At 32.7% G+C, this 22,140-nt stretch overlaps 1 protein-coding gene and 1 long non-coding RNA gene across 2 annotated transcripts; one reads left to right on the top strand and one right to left on the bottom strand.

The window, feature by feature from the left end:
* Positions 1–207: 207 nt before the first annotated feature.
* Positions 208–2,446, bottom strand: LOC142641644 (uncharacterized). The gene is made up of 2 exons (XR_012845433.1): positions 2,164–2,446; positions 208–507 (listed from the first exon to the last, which is right to left on the bottom strand). It is a non-coding gene; the product is annotated as an uncharacterized LOC142641644 (long non-coding RNA).
* A 15,118-nt stretch (positions 2,447–17,564) lies between these two features.
* On the top strand, positions 17,565–21,207 carry LOC142641108 (uncharacterized). The gene is made up of 5 exons (XM_075815493.1): positions 17,565–18,078; positions 18,153–19,079; positions 19,350–19,439; positions 20,684–20,751; positions 20,901–21,207. The coding sequence occupies exons 2-5, from the start codon at positions 18,453–18,455 to the stop codon at positions 21,046–21,048; spliced, it is 933 nt and encodes a 310-aa protein (XP_075671608.1). The 5' UTR covers positions 17,565–18,078; positions 18,153–18,452; the 3' UTR covers positions 21,049–21,207.
* The last annotated feature ends 933 nt before the right edge of the window (positions 21,208–22,140 follow it).

Here is a 22,140-nt window from a genome sequence, read left to right as displayed (position 1 = left end):
TCTCCCTTTATAACTAACTAATTACCTAATTGGGCTTGCCTATTAGGTCTTTCCAATTGGGTTTTAGTGTGTGGCTTGGAGTGGGACCAATAAGATTGTTACACCCCAAACCCCAAAGGGTCCAAAGCGTGAGAAAGACATCTCAAATACCTGTAAATTTTTACTTTTTGACAATTCAATGCACATAAATCCTATCAAGTACCAACATCAAGAATTATCATAATAATTCCATTGAATATACTCTCAAAGTAAGTCAAAGCTCTAAGCATTAATTACAAAGGCCATTGGCCACAAAAGAATAGAGGTCTAAATAATAATTACATATCAACAGCTTGTCCCATCAGTGGGAATATAGTCACAACCACTATAATATACAAAAAAATAAGTCAAGCCTATTCTAAGATGTACAACATCAAATAACTCTATTACAAAAGTTCAGCCTCCATCAGTAGTTAGTCTAACTAGTACTAGCCACCAAAAAGCTTTCTCAAAATATTGTTGCCTACTCTGAAAAGTTTATAAAAAATAATGGGATGAGACATAGCCCAGTAAGTAGCATAATTAATGGGGTGGGGGAAATGCAAGTTTCATTTTCAATAACAATAATATGACAAAAATGATTAAATAATGAAATACAAAATTTCTCAAGTAACTACCTTGAAACTATATACCATAATCTATAATCTGTGAGCACTAACAATATAATTTTCAAAGCCATAAAATCTAACATACGTTAAATTTTCACAAATATACCACACTACCACATAGACCGGTCAAGGGATCCACTCATTCACAACTGGCATGATATTGTCCTCTCTGGTATGCAAACTCTTGGCCCCATGGACAGCAGCCTCACCCATACTCTCAAGATTTTTCTCTCCCCCCATGGGCAGCAGAGAGAGCGCGTCAAATAGGACCTCTTTTGCATGTGGTCTTTTGGCCCCATGGACAGCAGCCTCACCCACACACAATCAAGGAACCTCTTCCCCCCATGGACAGCAGGGAAGAACACGTCATCCAAAGTGAAAAGGCACTGACCTAGATTTGATTATGTTGTCACAAAGACTACGAAAACAAAATCGGGTGATCACCAGGAAATCACACATGGCATGGTGTTAAAACTACATGATGCTCACCATAATCTACTTTCACAAAGTTTGTAAGGTTTTCAATTTCATTCTTGCCAAAAAGATTTTCCAATCAATTTCTTAAGTACTAAAACAAGATAAGCATCTTTAAATTTTCCAATACACCATAAAATCCATGATTTTCTTATCCAAGATTAAATAAAAGATGCTCATTTTTCCATGTCAACAATTCATGCATTTCCCCAAATGCAATACCAAATATGATGCATTTTTATATATAATAATATGTAATAGGGTCACAACACGACAATTTTAAGAAAACATATATCCATATATAATTTTCCAAAATGTGTTTGACCCAAAAATATCGTTTGTGAAATATGGTAATTTTCCAAAAATATCCCATTAAGAAGTTACTTACCTTGCAACCATAAAAACCTAACTCTCCAAGCTCCAAGGAGATTAGCTAGAATCTAAACAATATCAAGTAAACCTATCACAATAAGTATAGAGCTTGAAATTGTATCTAACTAAAATTTAGGATTTGCCAAATAAACACTTAATTAGGCAAGCCTAGTATTTAACCTCATCAATAATAATATATACCATTCCCAAAGTTTCTCAACAAATTTATTCACAAGGCATCAACTCCAATTTATAAAGTTAACCCATTTCATAATATCTCCAACATTATGACTAGCTTTCATAAGATTTACACTACCTTATTAAGAGACTCATGAAAGCAAAAATCAACATATCCTCCAAGACAAGAAATTTAGAATTTTACTAACTCCAAATAAACCCAATAACAATGGAAAAATTAAATTTACCAACCATCATACATTATATCTTAAAACCCCTAAATTTTTCTACCATACATAAACCTTGAATAGTCATTTTAGCACAAAATATATATATCCACTCATCAAAAATTCCACCAATACAAAACCCATACATAAAAACAATAAATATCACTTCTAATGCTCATAAATCACATGGGTATTATTATTCAAGTTTAGATAAAATAACATCAAGCAAAAGTGTAAAACCCACCAAAAAGATTAAAAATTTTTACCGCAAATAAAATGATGAAGATGCTTAGGGGTTCCTAAGTGTTTTTCAGGTGATCTTGCCGGAAAAATGATGGTGAAATAGTGTGGTTTGGAGAGGAGGCCAGCGGGTAAGCTTGAGGGAGTGAGTGTGTGTGTGTGTGTTTAAGTGAAGAGAAAAGAAAGAAAAATGAAAGAAGAAAAGAGAGAGCCGGCCAAAAGAGAGAGAAGATAAGAGAAAAAGGAGTGGTGGAGAATGATGGGTAGTGGGGTTAGGTGGGGCACGTGGGAGGAGCTTAAAAATCTGACTTCCCCCCCCCCCCCCCCTTTTTTTTTTCAAAAGACTGACAGGGACGTGACAAAGACACTAGCTCCAATGGGCCTGGGGTTTTTCCGTCAACTCTTGACAAGTCCAAAGTTATCATTAATTATATTTAATACCACTATATAAATATAATTGCACTCTAAGTCTTATTAATAAATTATATCCCAAGACTTTATTGTACATGCAACCCCTTCATAAAATATTCGTAGTAACACAAAGTCATGAATGTAGACTGTTACTTTGTAAATTACTACATCTTATCCTTGAATACCCGGTTTAATCCTTTAAAGTTATTCATCATATATTAATGAAATCTAATTTCATAAATATATACTTTACTAATTTCTTACCAAAGGGATTAAGCCTAATATTCTGAATAACCAAACCTATTAAACTTATCTCAATGGAATATTTTATATCTCCGTTAAGAGATTATAAATTCCATCTTGAAAATATATGTTCCATTAACACTAAATGTGGCTGCCCAACATACTGAGATTTTGACCGTTACTTTAGATCTCACTCCTAATATATCAAAGCAACCTACACCTCATGATCAGGTCATTATTCTCTCAGGATTAAGAGTTCATGCAAATAGAAGTTGTGAGATTTATTATTCATTTAACAGTCGTTAGGAGAATAATGAATCTCACAGCAGTCCAGTTCAATATGTCTTAATTCTTAAAACATATCAACATATCAACTAGAAGTCCCCACTTCTATGATAAAAACAAATCATCTTAGTTGATACGTTATAGTCTTCGTAAATGAAATGCCCAATTTCATCATCGACTACAAACTATAAATTCTGAATTTACAAAGAACTTGTGACTTATATCTTCTGTGACTAAATCACATAAATCACATACTATGCATCTCATAAACTATATGATAATGTCCAAATATTCATGTTACCATTATTTTAGATAAAAATAAAATAACTTTATTAACCATAACATTAAGTCATACATAATGCCATACATAGCATCATACAATAGGATTTAAAGGCACAAATCCTAACAATCTCCCACTTGCCCTAAAGACTATTGTGCACTAATCTAACTCCCATTGCTTCCAAATGTGACTCAAAAATCCTTTGAGGCAAGGTTTTGGTAAAGGGATCTACTAGATTATTTGCACTTTCAATCTTTGCTACCACTACATCTCCACGAGCAACAATGTCTTGAATGATGTGGTACTTTCTCTCAATGTGTTTTCCTTTCTTGTGATTTCTTGGATCTTTGGATTGAGCAACCACTCCACTATTGTCACAAAACAATGTGATAGGAACTTGCTCCATTTTCACAACACCAAGATCAGAAAGGAATTTCTTGAGTCAATTAGCTTCCTTTGCTACTTCACAAGCAGCAACATATTCTGCTTCCATGGTGGAGTTCGCAATACAAGATTGTTTAACACTCCTCTAACTTATGGCTCCACCTTCCATGGTGAATACACAACCCGACGTGGATTTTCTGAAATCTAGATCCGATTGAAAATCTGAATCTGTATAGCCAATGGGAATCAAATCCTCACACCTATAAACAAGCATATAATCTCTCGTTCTCCTAAGATATTTGAGAATATGTTTTACAGCTTGCCAATATTTTGGTCATAGATTTGATTGATATCGGCTGACCATGCTAACTGAATAACAAATATCTGGTCTAGTACAAAGCATGGCATACATGAGACTTCCCACTGCAGAAGCATAAAGAACTTGTCTCATCATATTTTCTTCCTCTTGAGTTTTAGGCATTTAGTCATCAGACAGAGGAACTCTATGTCTAAAAGGAAGCAATCATTTCTTGGACTTTTGCATGCTAAACCGTTTTAAAATCTTATCTATATATCCAGCTTGTGATAAGCCTAACATCTTATTCTTGCGATCTCGCCAAAGCTTGATCCCTAGAATAAAGTTAGCCTCACTCAAGTCCTTCATATCAAATTGGCTTGACAACCAAATTTTAACCGATGACATTACCCCTACATCATTCCCAATAAGTAGAATATCATCAACATAAAGCACTAGGAACATTACTACTTTATCTCGATGTATTTTGTACGCACATGACTCATCAAGATTTTGTTCAAAACCAAATGACTTGATTGCTTGATCAAATCTAATGTTCCATGACCTAGATGCTTACTTAAGTCCATAAATGGACCTTTTCAACTTTCATACCATATGCTCTTGGTTCTTTGCTATGAAACCTTCCGGCTACATCATATAGATTTCCTTTTCAAGATTGCCATTGAGAATTGCAGTCTTAACATCCATTTGCCAAATTTCATAATCATAATAAGCAACAATGGATAAGAGAATTCTGATAGATTTAAGCATGGCTACTGGTGAAAAAGTTTAATCATAATCAATACCTTCTTTTTATGTATACCCTTTCGCCACTAGCCTTGTTTTAAAGATTTCAACTTTTCCATCTATCCCTCTCTTCCTCTTGTAAACTCATTTGCAACCAACAGGTTTAATGCCATTAGGCACCTTTACAAGATCTCATACATGATTGAAATACATAGAATCAATTTTAGATTTCATAGCTTGGACCCAATGATGTGCATCTATATCATTCATTGCTTCATCATAAGTGTAAAGATCCGATTCTGCCTCTTCTGAGATAGCTTCATAAGTTTCTTCCAAACTTATAAATCTTATAGGAGGCCGAACAATGCTCCCACTACTACCAAACACCTGAGTACTAGACATCTCATGAGTAGTATCTTGTGGTGTATCTAATACAGCCACATCATCCCTAGTTTCATCCATTGGTTGTTCAACTACAGATTCATTAATTTCAGCCAAGACAACTCTACTTCTAGGAGTAAAATTATTCATATAGTCATTTTCCAAGAATTTAGCATTTGTACTAACAAAAACTTTGTTATCATTTTGACTATAGAATAAATGACCCTTAGTTTCTTTTGGATAACCCACAAGCAAACACACTTCTGATTTTGGTTCCAACTTATCAGACTTCCCTTTTAGTACATGTGCTAGACAACCCCAAATGTGGAGATATCTCATACTAGACTTACGTCCACTCTACAATTCCATGAGTGTTTTAGGAACATATTTTGATGGAACTAAATTCAAAAGATGTATTGATGTATCTAAGGTATATCCCCAAAAAGAAATTGGTAAAGTTGAGTAACTCATCATGGACCTAACTATTTCCAAAAGAGTCTTATTCCTTCTCTCCGCTACACCATTTTGTTGAGGAGTTCTAGGTGCAGTCAATTGGGATACAATCCCAATCTGAATTAGGTAATCTTTGAAATTTCCAAGAAGGTATTCACCACCTCGATCAGATCGAATGGTCTTTATGCGTTTACCCAATTGATTTTCAACTTCAGCCTTAAACTCTTTCAAATTTTCAAAAGCTTTGAAATTTTCAAAAGCTTTGAAATTTTCAAAAGCTTTGAAATTTTCAAAGGCTTTGAAATTTTCAAAGGCTTTGAACTTTCGTCTCATTAGGTACACATAACCATATCTTGAGTAATCATCCGTAAAAGTGATGAAGTACTCATAACCTCCTTTTACTTGGGTTGACATAGGACCATATACATCTGTATGAACTAATTCAAGCAACTCTTGGGCTCTTCTACCTTTTACATTAAAAGGTCGTTTGGTCATGTTACATTCCAAACAAGATTCGTAAACTGAAAATCCATCAAAGTCCATGGGCTATAAAATTCCATCTTTGATTAGTCTTTGAATCCTATTTGAATTAATATGACCAAAACGCAAGTACCATAGATATGCATCACTAGTAGAAGGAAACTTTCTCTTTAATGATTTTACATGAGAGCTAATATTTAATTCAGAGTTGTATAATTCATACTTGTTAAGAGTTAAATTATAAAGACCATCTACAATATTGTCAGAACAAATAAACATTTTATTATTCTTTATTACAACATTGTCTTTGAGGATAACACAATATCCATGTTTACCTAAGTAAGTTGCAGAAATTAAATTCATACGAACATTAGGTACAAATAGACAGTCTTCCAATATTAAAACCCTAGACTCAAAACATAAATTAACAACACCAACAGCTACAACCGGAATCCTACTCCCATCAGCCAAAGTAAGAAACAATTCTCCTTCATTCAGCTTTCTGGTCTCCTAAAACCCCTGCAAAAAATTGCAGATATGATTAGTACAACCTGAATCCATACACCAGGAATCCGTGGGATTCTATACCAAACATATTTCAAGAAGAAAGGAACTTTTCATACCCTTATTCTTGGCAGCTTTGAACTTTGGATAATTTCTCTTCCAATGTCCTTTCTCACCATAATGGAAACACTTTCCTTTGGTTTTCTTTTTTTTATCGGCAACCCTTAAGGCAATTTGTTTACCATCTTTCTTAGTGAAGTCCTTCTTCTTCTTCTTCTTACCCTTGCCTTTCGACTTAGGATGAGAAGTAGAAGCTTCACCCACATTGGCTTCAACGCTAGAAGTATCAAAGATGCCTTCCGCCGCCACTAACTCATTCATTAATTCAGACAAAGAATAAATCTTTTTGTTCATATTATAATTAAGTCTAAATTCCTTGAATGATTTCGATAGTGATTGAAGTATCATATCCACTTTGGGATTCTCCATCAATGTTGGCACCTAAAATTTCTAATGTGTTCAGATTAGCAATCATCCTAAGACAATGCTCCTTCACTGAACTTCCTTCAGCCATTTTGGTATTATAAGTTTGCCTCATAGTTTCTTGCCTTGGAGAACTGCCTTACTCACCAAACATCTCCTTCAGACTTAGTATTATGTCCGAAGCTTGTTCTACATCCTGCATTTGATGCTGTAGAACATTTGAAATAGATGCTAGGATATAGCACTTAGTCATCTCATTAGATTTCTGCCAACGATCATATCGTTGTTTTTCCTCAAGAGGAGCATCTAATGAAGGAAAGCTAGGACATGGTTGAATAAGCACATATTTGTGCTCTTCAGCTGTAAGAACAATGTCCAAATTTCTTTTCCAGTCAACATAGTTGGATCCAGTCAGTTTGTTTTGGTTAAGAATAGCAACTAATGGGCTAAATGATGCCATGATAAAATCTGAAAATAATAAACATGAATATAATAAGTAAACTGGACATTATCAACTTAGCATATAAATATAAAATATGGAACCTTAATAAAACCATAATATAAAATATGCAACGACAACCTAATCCCATGTTTAAAATTCCTTGGAAGCAAGTAAATTATAAACACTATGATTGATTGAGAACTATTCTAATTATCAGTGCTATCATGATAGCTTTTATCAAACACTAATAACATGTCGTATTTCCTTTAGCCTCTAAGTAATAATGACATAGCTCCGAAGGGAGGTTAACATTAAACTTACGCTTCGTTTGTTTCAATGGAAAACCTTGTGTGAAGATAGTTTTCCTTATTTTTCAATATTTAGTAGCATAAAAAAATATGAGTCAAAGGAAAATTATCTTTGGTCAATATAAAAAGTATGGCTTATTTTTAGAGATTGTTTTCCATTAAATTTTTTTGGAAAACAACTCTATCTCACAGCAAACTAAATAAGGGAAGTTAAGAGGTTATTTTTCAACTTATTTAAAGTTGCTACCAAACATTGAAAAATGAGATAGTTTTATAGAAAATGTTTTTTAGAAAATGACTCATTTTCTAGAAAATATCATTATTGAAACAAACAGAGCGTTAGTCTAGTGTACACTATTGACTGAATTCTATGTGAGTCATTAAGTAACTCCACGGTAGCGTGGTCGTTCTTAATGTAAAAACACATATCATCCATCATTAAGAAGCATATTCTGTAGTACCATAAATTAAACACCCTCCGAAGGGAGCAAGGTATATACGCCAAGGCAATGTGCTTAATCATTCTACTATAAATCGTCAATAGAGGTCGTGAGATCTAACCCTCGTATCTCTCTCCCACTAGATGTTTTAAATTAAAAGTTTTTAAGATAAAGATCCATAATAATGCTAGAAACCCTTTAAAAAACATAATCCTAATCTCATTAGGAATAAATTTCATTAAACTAGCATTAATATATATAAATATATATAACGTAATATAAACTCATATTACATTATAAAACTATATTATATTATATATATATATATATATAATATAATATACGGATTAATATATGTAATATAAGATTATTACATTACAAAAAATATATATATATATATACATATATACAAGGATTAATATATGTAATATAAGATTATTACATTACAATATATATATATATATATATATATATATATATATATATATATATATATATATATATATATATAACTTACGGCCATGAAGAACCATAATTGATAACTACATGCCATTTTATATTCGGCCATGTACAATTCTCACTCCAAGCCAAACGGTGGAAGGAATGAGAATAACTACCCCATTTCAATAACTACCCCTTTCGAATGGAACATATATTGAATGTAATATGTAGTTATCATATGGAATGTTTCCGTACAAAATTCATGAATATAACAATCAATGCATCAACACTCAATTGTATTCATATCCAAGCACTTACTACAAGGCATGACACTATTAACTTCCATTCACTCCCACTTGCAATATATATATATATATATATATATATATATATATATATATATATATATATATATATATATATATATTACAAACTAAGATTTTCATTAATGGTTATTGAATGAATGACCAATCCGTGCACTTTTGGTGTCATGCAAAACAATATATCGCATATATTGATCAATGCACACAAGGTTTATGGAACAATATCTTTATGCAGAAATTTGAAAACACAAAGATAACGGTTTTCTAAAATTCTAAAATCCAATCACATGTTATACAAATATGATATGAAAACTTGGCTCTGATACCAATTGTAGGAAAAACTGGTTTTGTATTTCATAGAAAACACATAGCGGAAGCAACAAACAAGGATCTATTTCATTTATGATTGATAACATGCACTATGTAAATTTCAGAATTTAAGAACAAGAAGGCGTACCTTGGTGCGGTGAAATTCAAAAGAAAAGATCGAAAAGACTTGGAAACACTTTTAATCTTCACTCCAATTCCACTTTACACCCAAGATGTGTGGTCTCTCAATCAGTTTTCAAGGGAGAATGATAGAGTGTCTCATTCTAACATACACACTATTTTTACAACGATGTCTCTCTCTAATTCTTTTTCTTAATAAAAAATTCTGTATGTTTCTCCTTTTATAACTAACTGATTATCTAATTGGGCTGGCCTATTGGGCCTTTCCAACTGGGCTTTAGTGTGTGGCTTGGAGTGGGACCAAAAGGGACCAATAGGACATTAGCTCTAATGGGCCTTGGGCTTTTCCATCAACTCTTGACAGGTCCAAAGTTACCATTAATTATATTTAATATCACTATATAAATATAATTGCACTCTAGGTCTTATTAATAAATTATATCCCAAGACTTTATTGTACATGTAACCCCTTCATAAAATATTCGTAGTAACACAAAGTCATGAATGTAGACTGCCACTTTGTAAATTACTACATCTTATCCTTGAGTACTCGGTTTAATCCTTTAAAGTTATTCATCATATATTTATGAAATCCAATTTCATAAATATATACTTTAGTAATTTCTTACCAAAATGGTTAGGCCTAACACTTAGAATAACCAAACTCATTAAATATATCTCAAGAGAATATTTTATATCTTCGTTAAGAGATTATGAATTCCATCTTGAGAATATATGTTCCATCAACACTAAATGTGGCTGCCCAACATACTGAGGTTTTGACCGTTACTTTAGATCTCACTCCTAATATATCAAAGTAACCTACGCCTCATGATCAGGTTCATTATTCTCTCAGGATTAAGAGTTCATGCAAATAGAAGTCGTGAGATTTATTATTCATTTGATAGTTGTTAGGAGAATAATAAATCTCACAGCGGTCCAGTTCAATATTTCTTAACTCTTAAAACATATCAACATATTAATTAGAAGTCCCCACTTTCATGATCAAGACAAATCATCTTAGTTGATACGTTATGGTCTTCGTAGATGAAATGCCCAATTTCATCATCGACTACGAACTATAAATTTTGAGTTTATAAAGAACTTGTGACTTATATCTTCTGTGACTAAATCACATGAATCACATACTATGCATCTCATGGACTATATGATAATGTCCAAATATTCATGTTACCATTATTTTAGATAAAAATAAAACGACTTTATTAACCATAACATTAAGTCATACATAATGTCATACATAGTATCATACAATAGGATTTAAAGGCACAAATCCTAACAGACATGACATTTTTGAATTAAAAAAATTACAAAGTAAATTTACATGCAATAAATTCACAAACCAATACCAAATTAAAGGTAACTTATTCATTCTATCATTCACAAACTAACACTTCAGGGAAAAATAAATCACAAACCCACCACGAGAGAGAGAATGGGAGAGAGTGAAGAAACCCAAGCATCGACCCGCCGGAGACTCAAGCCCTAGCCGCTGTCGGCGACAGCCCAAGCCCTAGCCGCCGTCGGCGACAGCCCAAGCCCTAACTGCCGCTAGCGACGGCCACCGACCAGTGACAGCCATTGACCCGCATGCATGTTTGTCACCTTTGATCTTGCATACATAGCTTATGAGGTTTAATTCTTTAGTTTATGATGGACCATCCAAGATTATGAATATGGATGCTGCACTGGATTGATCTCACGAAATTAATACTTCCACCAATGACAATGTAAATCCCCTTCTAAGCTTTAAACCATTTACTATTATTCTCTAGAATGCATCCAGAAAAGCTTCATGACTCTTGGATTGCACCTAAAGACATACCCAATGCCAGAGGCCAAGCAATTTCGCTCACTTAAAGATTCAAAAGATAGCTACTACATATCATTCAGATTAATATTCTTGATAACACTCTTCTTAGGTTGGATTTTCAACTTGGCACGTCCAAATCTTGGATGGTCCATCACAAACTAAAGAATTAAACCTCATAAGCTATGTATGCAAGATCAGAGGTGACAAATATGCATGTGGGTCAATGGCTGTTGTTGGTCAGTGGCTGTCGTCGGCGGCGGCTAGGGCTTGAGTCTCCGGTTGGTCAGTGCTTGGGTTTCTTCACTCTCTCCCCTTTTCTCTCTCGTGTTGGGTTTTTGATTTTTCTGGCGAAAATGCACTTTTGGTCCCTACATTTTGGGTCGATTCTTGATTTGGTCCTAAATTGATTTCACTCTTAGGTCAGTCCCTGATTTCAGAAAATCGTTTTTATTTTGGTCCCTGCCGCCAACCCAGTAACAGAAAAATCTAAGGTGGCAAACGGAGTGCCCTACTTGCTGATATGACGCTGATGTGATCATTAAAATATTATAAAAAAAATATTTAGCATTTTTTAAATGCCATGTCAGATTTAAATTAATAAAATTTAAAAAACAAACTTTAAATCTATTTTTTTTCTAAACCAACATTAAATCTGATTATTATTATTATTATTATTATTATTATTATTATTATTATTATTATCATTATTTTTTTGGTAAGAACATAAGAACTTTTCCCCAGCAACAACATCAAACCCAGAATCAAAGAGAAAACCTAGAATAAAATAACATGAACATCAAAACCACAGGAAAAAAAAAATGAAAATCACCAAATCAAAGAACATGAACAAGAGCAAACACAAGAAAACCCACACCCCCCCCCCCCCCACCAATCTTTGACAACCAAGTCCACTACAACACCCAAAAATCTCCTCCATCACAAATCTAGGAAACTTGTGTGAGAGACAAAGAACAAGAGTTTTGGGTTTGGAAAGAATCGGATTGAGTGAGAAAAGGGTTAGATTTTAGTTCGATTGTGAGAATTGAGGGTTTATTTAAGGAGGGGGGAAGAAATACAAGCCACTGGCATAGTGCAGATCCAGCCATGGTGGTCGTGAGAGTCAAAAAGGGCTGAGAGAGAGAGAGAGAGAGAGAAAGAGAAATGGAAAAGGAGCATCGACAACGATGAAGATCCATGGAGATTAAAGGATAGAAAGTGGTAGATGCTTTTGCTGCGCATGCGGCAATGACCTTTGTTAGGAGGTCGATGCTTCTCTCTCTCGTATTCTTTGAGATTCCTTCACCCTATGTGACCTACAAAATGGGTTTAGACATGCAAAATGGGTACATGAATGGTGAATTTGCTTGAAATGGGCTTTACTGTTGTGTATTCCTTTGTAGATGTAGTGATCTACAAAACGGGTAGATGGATGATGGATTTGCTTGAAATGTTCTTTTATAATTCGTTTCTAGAAGAAAATGATTTTACCAAATGTTTGCCGTTGGACATTGCTTCTCTTTGTGATCTGTTCTAATGTTAATTTAACTTATAAGAACAATGATGAATGAATCTTTTCTGAACAATGAATGATTGAAGAAAAGGTAAAGAGAATTAAAAATGCTGACGTGACATTGAAAAATGTCAAATAATTTTTTTTAATAATATTTTAATGTCATGTCAGTGCCACGTCAGCACTATGTCAGCAACCAGGTTACTCCGTCTGCCACGTAATAGGGTTTCGTTACTTGGATGACAGCAGAAACTAAAATAGAAACGATTTTTTAAAAATAGGGACAACAATAGGAATGAAATTAATTTAGAGACCAAAATGCGAATTGACCCAAAATGTAGGGACCAAAAGTGCATTTACGCCGATTTTTTTTTACTTGAAGCGTGGGTTTGTGAATTACTGGTTTTAATTTAATTTGGTATTGGTTTGTGAATAACTTCCCTGTAAATTTATTTTGTAATTTTTTAATTAAAAAATGTAATGTCATAAAAAAATGTTAAATCATTGTTCCGTTAATCACGTAAGTAATATTACCAACGGCAGTTATTAAAGTGACTAATATAACTCATTTTTTAAACTTGAGGGACCAATTGTACTCAGTCAAAACTTTTTTTTTTTTTTTTTGTTGAGAAAAACACATACATATATAAGGAAAGAGTCAGATAAAAGAATACATAATGCTCAGTTAAAACATGAGGGGTCAATTCTGCACGGTAAACTTAAACTTGAGAGACCAACGACCTAGTTTCGCCAAAAAAAAAAAAAAAAAAAAAATCAAACACTTTACTTTGTCTCTCTCCCTTTCTCTCTCTCTCACTCTCTTCTGAAATGTATTTCCTATGCACAATTTTGAAACAATTTCTCTCTATTTGGTTGAAAAACTCAGAAAAATGGCTTCTCTTTTTAATAACACCGGCCAGCAACGTGATAATAATATGTTTTTTCTAAACTCTATTTCTGCCTGGCTTATATTAGTGAAAGCTTGTTCTCTCTAGGCTGCCTCACGATAAAACCTAAATCTCATCAAGAACAAACCCAATATGTGCAGAGGCATTCGCTACCCAAAAGTAAAGTCATACCATCCTGGATCAATGGGAGGTCCCTCTACAGTTTCCACACATCCAAGTGAGTGTTGCGTCAAAATTTTCCGGTTCAATTTCTCCGAATGATTCCACCAGCTTTGAATCTTTCTACTCAAGATACCCCAAACGCATCAGATCAGATCTCCTTGGTAAGATCACCTTGAATCCTCAATCTTCACTACATTCTTCTTCTTTTTTTGTTATCCTAATCTATTTGCTAATGACTAATTTGTGGTTTTTTGTTTCCATTCTGACCATTCTTGAATTAGGACGAAAGACAAAATTAAGGCTCAAATGTTTGGGATTTGGGGTTCCTAATTAGGGTTTGCTGCAATTATAGTTTTCAATTCCTAATCTGTTTTCCTCTCTGTACTTTTTTTTTTCCCAGGGAAACACCATTACAGTAGGCAGTTATAGATTTTATACAGTTACAAATAAATTCCACTTTATATTTCTTTAGACCAAAATCAAAAACAAAAAATTCAACTTCGGTTCTGATTCTTCACCCTTTCTTTTTCAACGGTGGTGAACCTTTGGTTTTTACAAAAAACATTTTGAGGGTTGTAATGTTATGTTCCATTTTAGTTTTTTGATTCAAGTTATTGAGTCATATTTCAATCTAGGAAATTTTAATTCTCTCTCTCTCTCTGCACTCTATTCCTGCAACAACTTTGAAACATTTTCTCCACACAAGTTTTTCCCTGTTTGCAGAAATACTCAGAAACAAGGCTTCTTTTCTACTTTTTAAAAATAATTAAAACAACTGAATCAATATACATAGCAGCGAAAATTATCTAAAAAAAGAAAAAGACAATTGGGTGAGATAGAGAGACTGTAAGATTTTGAAAGGTAAGTTTTTACAAATTTTTTTTTACAAATTTTCCCCTTTATTTTTCTGGCTCTTAATTTATTCTTCTGTTAATAAATGGTTGATTTTGTATTTACATAATTTAAATTTTACTATTAATTGGCTAATGAAATTTGAGGGCATTTGTTGAGGAGGATAATCTGTGCTATATGTTCAAAGTCCAGCAAGATTTGGTTTTTGAGATTAGTTTTAGGGTTATTTTACAAAAGAAATACAGTTGACAGAAATCTGGATAAATAATTAATGAAATAGGAAAAAACATATATATATATATATATATATATATATATATATATATATATAAGAATTTGTTTCTGTTGCATGTAATACTATAGGTGTTGAACAATTATTGTATTACAATGCTAGGGGTGAATTCATTGAATTTTGAGTGATTGTTATTCTGTTTTAGTACAATGCAGCCATACAGATGCGTTGAGAGTTGAAAAGAGTTTTAGTTTCAGTTGTTTCAAGCATTCGAATTTAGTATCCTGCTTGGTAAATCTTTGTTTTAAGGCATTGAAATAAAAAAAGATATGTTATCTATTTGTTTATTATTTTGACTCAACCTATTATTTGAGGATTGAATATAGTGAAAATGGCTGCTTTCCTAATTGTTGCAAAAAAAAAAAACACAGCAATCATTCACTTTTTTTTATGGGTTTGGTTTGATACTCTTCAAAATTTGTATTACATGCTGAAATCGGTAACATAAATGCGTGTATGTATGTTTTGTTTGAAATGTAATTTTCCAATTAGTTTTGTTTAGATGGTTTTCCTCGCCCCGTGTTTGATGTGGAGCAGCTTAGATGGTGTAGATTCACTATGTTCATATTTATTTTTGTATTGTAGATAGTTTAGCCTCACTATTCGCATTTTATCTTTGCATCTTATAAGCCTTCAAAGAGATGAATGGTAATATCCCTTCTCTGATCTTGAAAAATTGCTGGTATGTCAAGTAGAAATTAATTAATTCGTCAATCTTCTTATCAAAAAAAAAAAATATATAAATAATTCGTCAATCTTACTTATTTTAAGATAGGTGCTAATCAAATTTAGAAGCTTTGCATATTACGCCAAGAGCAGCAGCTTTTGTATTTAGATTTTTTTGAGACTAGCATGGAGTATTTCAGTTACAAGGGAAGTGGGTCTACCACAAGCCAAAAAATATATAAATACATAAATAAAGAAATTCGTTTTTGGGATTACATCTGATGTAATTTGTTGGAGCTTTACATCTAAGAGAATGTGGAGTACATGATATTGCTCCAATATTCATGTTAGCTGTAAAGGATTAGGAGTTAAGTTTTAATTTTGGAAGCTAATAACCTGTTGTTTTACTAATTTACTTTGTTCAAACACAATCTATATTTTGTATGTTTCATTCAAGCCATAAATGGAAAATTGTTGTAATACCACTTTTTTGTTTCATTCATAGGGAAAAAAAAAAGTTTCAATCATTGGTGTTGAATTTTTTTGTATCATCCAACTTAAAATTCATTTAAAAATCTGTAATATGCCTTTTAGTTTTGCATAGTGATAAAGGTGTTCATTAAAGCTTGCTATCTGTTAAGTCTCTCTCAACCCTCTCTCTGAATCTTTGCCTCAAATTTATAATATCTAATACCATGCCCATCCTGCGTAATCATATATAACTAAGTTATATAACTTATATTTTAGACCAAGTTAAAATTTCAACAGCAAATACTATCATAGGAATTATATCTGTAGCCTTTTGTAATTTCCTATGTTAAAACAGAGTTCCAAACATGTTTATATCTATAATTATTTATAGCTGTGAATTAATTTTCTCATGCTCAACCTTTACCACTCCGATGCAAAGAATTATTGTAGATCTTAGCCTGTATGGATTATATCATTTGAGTTTTGCTTTTGCCTTTGTCTCTGTTCTTCTGCTTGCAATATTCCAGCGAAATATAGACATTTTTTTTTCTCTGTATTACTGTATTTCTTAGCATGTATGGATCATTCTTCTTCAATTGGTTTTTAGGAAAGAGATGAGATTTTAGAAGGAGAATGCTTGGGTCAAGATTGTCATAGCATTGAGTAACCGTGATAGCTAATTGCGGTTGCTATTGGTTTATGTGTAAAATAAATGTCTAGAACGAAGATAGATGTTGCAATAGTGTTTATTGAAATTCTTGATAAATTGAATCTTTAGGTGCATGATTTGCAATTAATATGAAGTTGTATGTTTTTATTGTTGCAAAATTTTATTTCGATTTTGGCTTTGAGCCTAGCAAGGTAAACATACAACGGTTGCAATTCTTTGTAAATAGTTTTCCCTCTCTTTTTTTTTCGTTCTTTTAGATTTTTCTTCATGGGAAAATCAACCTCTTAATGATTCCTTTAGCCTTTTCTTTTTATCATGAGGTTGATTAATTATTTTTTTATTTAACTATCCTGTGCGACATGGGTTAGCGATTAGTATATATTAATATATATATATATATATATTAATATTAATATTAAAAGAGAGAGGGCATCCACTTAGTGCACTATGTGTAGTACCCAATATGTATATGTTATGATATGATTTGAAAATGGGATTATATAGTATATATTATGCAATTTTATTGTGAAGGTTTTTGTGAAATAACTAATTAATGAATTATTACATAATTTGATATTCTTATATAAGTAACAAAGGATTTATAGCTCACATGGAAGAAATTTTTTTGTTGATATAGGTTTTATTTTACTTTTAGTTATATATTGATGGTGTTATTTAAAAATCACCCCAAATTATATATAAGAATTATGTAATTTATTCAAGTATTTAACTAAAAGTTATCCAATTAGTTGGTGCAACTGCAAATAGAGAGTATACTACTTACCACAATATGATTTCTGAGATCTAAATTTAATTATATAATATATGATATTAACTAATATTATTTTAGTATTTATTTAAATTATTGAAAACAAGTCACAATAAAAAAAAAATAGGATTTCACAAACTTAATGGTTAAGTATGACTTTTTCAATGATTCTAATGATAATTTTTTTAAGGTTTAGTTACACTATCTCTCTTTCTCCCTTATTGTAAGGGAAAAAAAAAGTTTAATAAAATGGGCACATTAGTTTCATTCACATGGATGGTGGAGAGATCAAGCAGTTTAAGCCTATTGAATAGTGCAATTATAAAATATATTAGAAAAGCGCGCATGCATGTAATGGAACTTTAATCTTGTTGTTAATAGAATAACCAGATTCGGTAAAACTAAGTAGTTGGTTGATGATATTGTTGGTTGATGATATTAAAACAAGATTTACACGGTTTTTAGATCAGCTTATTATATTTCTTCCTAGTTCCATGAATTAGAGGAAAAGTCAATGAATTAGAAGAAAAGTCAACCAGCTCAGATGGGCCCGTATCCTAGATTTACACGGTTTTTATATCAGCTTATTATATTTCTTCCTAGTTCCATGAATTAGAAGAAAAGTCATTTTCATAAATTACTTTTCAACTCTGATTAAAATATATATAATAAAAAAAAAAAAAAGCCAAAGGAAGAAGAAAAGTATAAGTCAAAAGAGTAAGAGAAGGTCATGAATTACTGCCCTCTACATTCTCTCAGAAGTCACATCTATCTCTATATATGATGGGATTTCTTCATTCCTTTGTGTGCTTTTGAGAGAGAGAGAGAGAGATGGTGAACATTTTTGCAGTGTACAAGCCACTTTTACGTTGGGTAATGAAGCTTGTCGGGATGAGGCCCCAAATAGTGGAAATCGAGCCAGGAACCATAATGAATTTCTGGGTCCCTAATGAAACTCCAAAAAAATCCATAAACAGCAATAATAATAAAGCTGTTGTATTCATTCATGGGTTTGCAGCTGATGGGATTATTACGTGGCAATCCCAAGTGTTAGCTCTAGCAAGAAAGTACACAGTTTATGTGCCAGATTTAGTCTTCTTTGGTGGCTCAATCACTGACAGATCAGAGCGGTCACCGGAGTTTCAAGCTGAGTGTGTGGCAAAGGGTCTGAAGAAACTAGGTGTGGAGAGGTGCACCTTGGTGGGGTTGAGCTATGGTGGGATGATTGGGTTCAAGATGGCTGAGATGTACCCTGACTTGGTTGAGTCTTTGGTGCTCACTTGCTCTGTCATGGCCTTGACAAAGTCCATAAGTGATGCAGCCCTTGAGAGGATTGGGTTCAAGTCCTGGTCTGATTATTTGCTTCCAGATTCTGTCCAAGGTGTGAAAGTACTTTTTGACATTGCCACCTTCAAGTTGCCTCGGATCCCTAGTTTCATTTACCAACATTATTTGGAGGTATGTAATATTATATCATATATGCTTCATCATGGTCACCCATATGGGCATGCATAGATAGTATTAACTCCGTGTTTCCCATATGGGCATGCGTAGCTTCTTTTACTTATACACCACAAACTGATATTATGGATCAAAATCCTTTAGAATTATCAGAGTTATTTTGTATGTACATCCTGTATATTCCAATTAATACGTATGAGATATGGCTATTCAGACATTAAATTCAAATATGATTAATTTGTAGCTCCGATCTCATTGACTATGCAGGTAATGTTTGACAACAGAAAGGAGAGAGAAGAATTACTCCTGGCTTTGGTCATTGATGATAATGACTTTACCATTCCCAGTCATCCTCAGGTTTGAATTTGAGCATTGAGAATTAAAATCGTATAAATTTGTGCAGAATGATGCTTGTCAAATACATAGGAAATGGAATTTTATTGTGCTACGTGATACATGTAGCAATTAGGTTCTATGTCAATCCACAATATTCTCTAGAAAAATTTTGCACGACTTTCTGAGATAAGAAAAATGTTTTCCACTTTTCCTTCCTTTTTACATGTCTCTCTAGTCTCTAGCGTCTTCAGCAACATACTCATCTTAGCTTACAATCACATTAAACACTTACTCTTATAGCAATTTATAAGCAAAATTAACAGGAGTGCTTGATGCATGCATTTGTTTCCCTAGAATGCTTTAATTATTAAATGATAAATACAAATTTTAAGTCATTCATTTGTTTGAGTTTTGCTTACTTTTCCTGCAAATCGCAATATTAGTTGCTGTCTTATTTCACACTCAAGTTTGCTAGTAGCTAGCACACATGGTAGAAGATTTTGTTGTTAAATTATCAATTTTCTCAAAAGTTTAAACTCGTATTTATCACATATGTCTAATACTTGACCGACTGAGATTAATGTTTTCTGCAACATTTAAGTTCAGATCATCAAGTCTACAGTCTACAGTGCTATGCGGATAATGTCTGTTTTTCAAACAACTGGGTACTCCCATGGAACTAGCCAGATAGGATTTAGAGATTTGATGTCGGCCTTCATTCTATTAATGCAACTGGGACTCCACAAATCATGTCTCTCCCTCCATATCTAACACGTGTTAACTAGCTTCACATACATCTAAAACTAGACCTAATTAGTAATATGGCTATTGGATAGATTAAAATTCAAATGTAAAATAGAGAAACTATATATTTTAACCTGGCAAGATTATGGAATAATTAAGAAGACATGACATCTATTTGGGACAGTCAAAATATTATATATTTGATATATCTTATTGTTGTCCCTACACTTACATATCATGTCCATCAAGATGTGTGGTTTTTTTTTTGGTGTGTGTGTGTAAGAAAGAAGGAAATTCCATAGTTTCAACAAAAAATGAAAGAGACTGCAATGTCCATCTATGACCCGTTATTCAATCCTTGACTATTTGGTCAGCCCCCACAGTAGTGCCACAAATGTTTTTTTTTTGTTGACATTTCTAGTTTCATAAGTTTTGCACTTTTGACTTTGAGAACAGAAGAAAAATAAGAATATAATAAAATGGGAAATTTGTTAACCTAATGATGCATATGGTTGTTGCAGAGAGTACATCTCTTGTGGGGAGAGAATGACATCATTTTCAACATGGAAGTTGTTAACAACTTGAAGAGGTATGTTTCATTTATGCCATAAGAATAGTCATTAATCAAAGCTTTTGAACACATTGAGATGACACCGATTGAAAGCATATACTCAATAAAATGGGCCTTAATTATGTTGTTTTATGTATATACTAATTAGGCATTGGTTGTGATCGCAGACAATTGGGAGACAGAGCAACACTACAATATATAGAGAAAGCAGGTCACCTTGTTGAGGTTGAACGACCATGCGTCTACAACAAGCATCTCAAAGAAATTCTCACCACGTTATTGGAAGATGGAGACCAAACGCAACGAAGCTTATAGTTAATTTGTCATCCTTTGTGGAATACTTCTATTGTTTGGAGCTCAATATATATACTTTATAGTAATTTTTGTTTCTGTTGCGAATCAAAATATTTAAAAACATGTTGACTATGTAACTAATTTTTTTATTTTATTTGCTTACTCTTTTTTTTTCTTTTTTTTTTTAAGCAAGACAATGATATATAAATGATATTGGTTTCCCACTTTTTTTTTTTTTTCTATTTTTCTTTTTATTTCAATTATTATAACAAGTAAGAGAGAGGGTACTCGAATCCTCAAACAATGCTAATGACCATAAGAGCAGAAATGAGTTGTTCATAAGTCAAACTTTATTTCACATATTGAAAATATTAAAAAAATCTTCAAGATATCAAAAAATATACGTATATTATATTGTATTGTATGAAATTATAAAAATATACGGCTTACAATCACATTAAACACCTACTCTTATAGCAATTTGTATTTCAAGTCATTTCATTATCTACCGGTTTCCTTTCTCTTTTCTAAAAACAAATAATTGAATGATTAACACATATTATAAAATGAACAATCACAAATCATAATCTCAAAGGTTAGCTAAATGGTTCTTAAAATATCATGATATCCATGAAATCTTGGATTCAAAACTTCTTGCTAACATGTTAAGACATAAGTTCAAGGAATTTTTCTCTATAATAACCTGGTGGGTGTGAGATGAGAAACTAAATAAAAAAAGTACTCACAAGTCACAACCTGTCTCAGTCTCACGTTTGAATTTTGCATACTTTTCCTATAAACTGTAATATTAGTTGATGTCTGATTTCATATTCAAGCTAGCTAGCTATCACACATGCTGGATGATCTTGACCGACTGAAATTAATGTTTTTTGCTATCATCACTTGTCTACAGTCTACTGTGTTGTGTGGGTTTCTATAAGAAAAATGCTATAGTCACCAACTATTTGACAATTTTTTATACAAATTAATGATGTGGTGAGTAGTTATAGGTGTTGAAGTGAGGAAGAAGCAGTCTGAACAGAAGGTTGAAGATGAAGGCTAAACGACTGCGTATTGATTAAACTAAACGCATCATTTCATTAAAGAGCCAAA

Source organism: Castanea sativa, chromosome 6 (assembly GCF_040712315.1).
Source record: "Castanea sativa cultivar Marrone di Chiusa Pesio chromosome 6, ASM4071231v1".
In the NCBI taxonomy this organism is placed as follows: Eukaryota; Viridiplantae; Streptophyta; class Magnoliopsida; order Fagales; family Fagaceae; genus Castanea; species Castanea sativa.
The sequence above is the reverse complement of the archived record's forward strand: the minus strand, read 5'-3'. Positions and strand labels throughout refer to the sequence as shown.

Coding starts and splice junctions, on each gene's coding strand:
- LOC142641108 (XM_075815493.1), top strand. CDS start 18,453: ATGGTGAACATTTTTGCAGTGTACAAGCCACTTTTACGTTGGGTAATG. Junction 19,080..19,349: donor TTTACCAACATTATTTGGAG/GTATGTAATATT, acceptor TTGACTATGCAG/GTAATGTTTGACAACAGAAA. Junction 19,440..20,683: donor CCATTCCCAGTCATCCTCAG/GTTTGAATTTGA, acceptor TGGTTGTTGCAG/AGAGTACATCTCTTGTGGGG.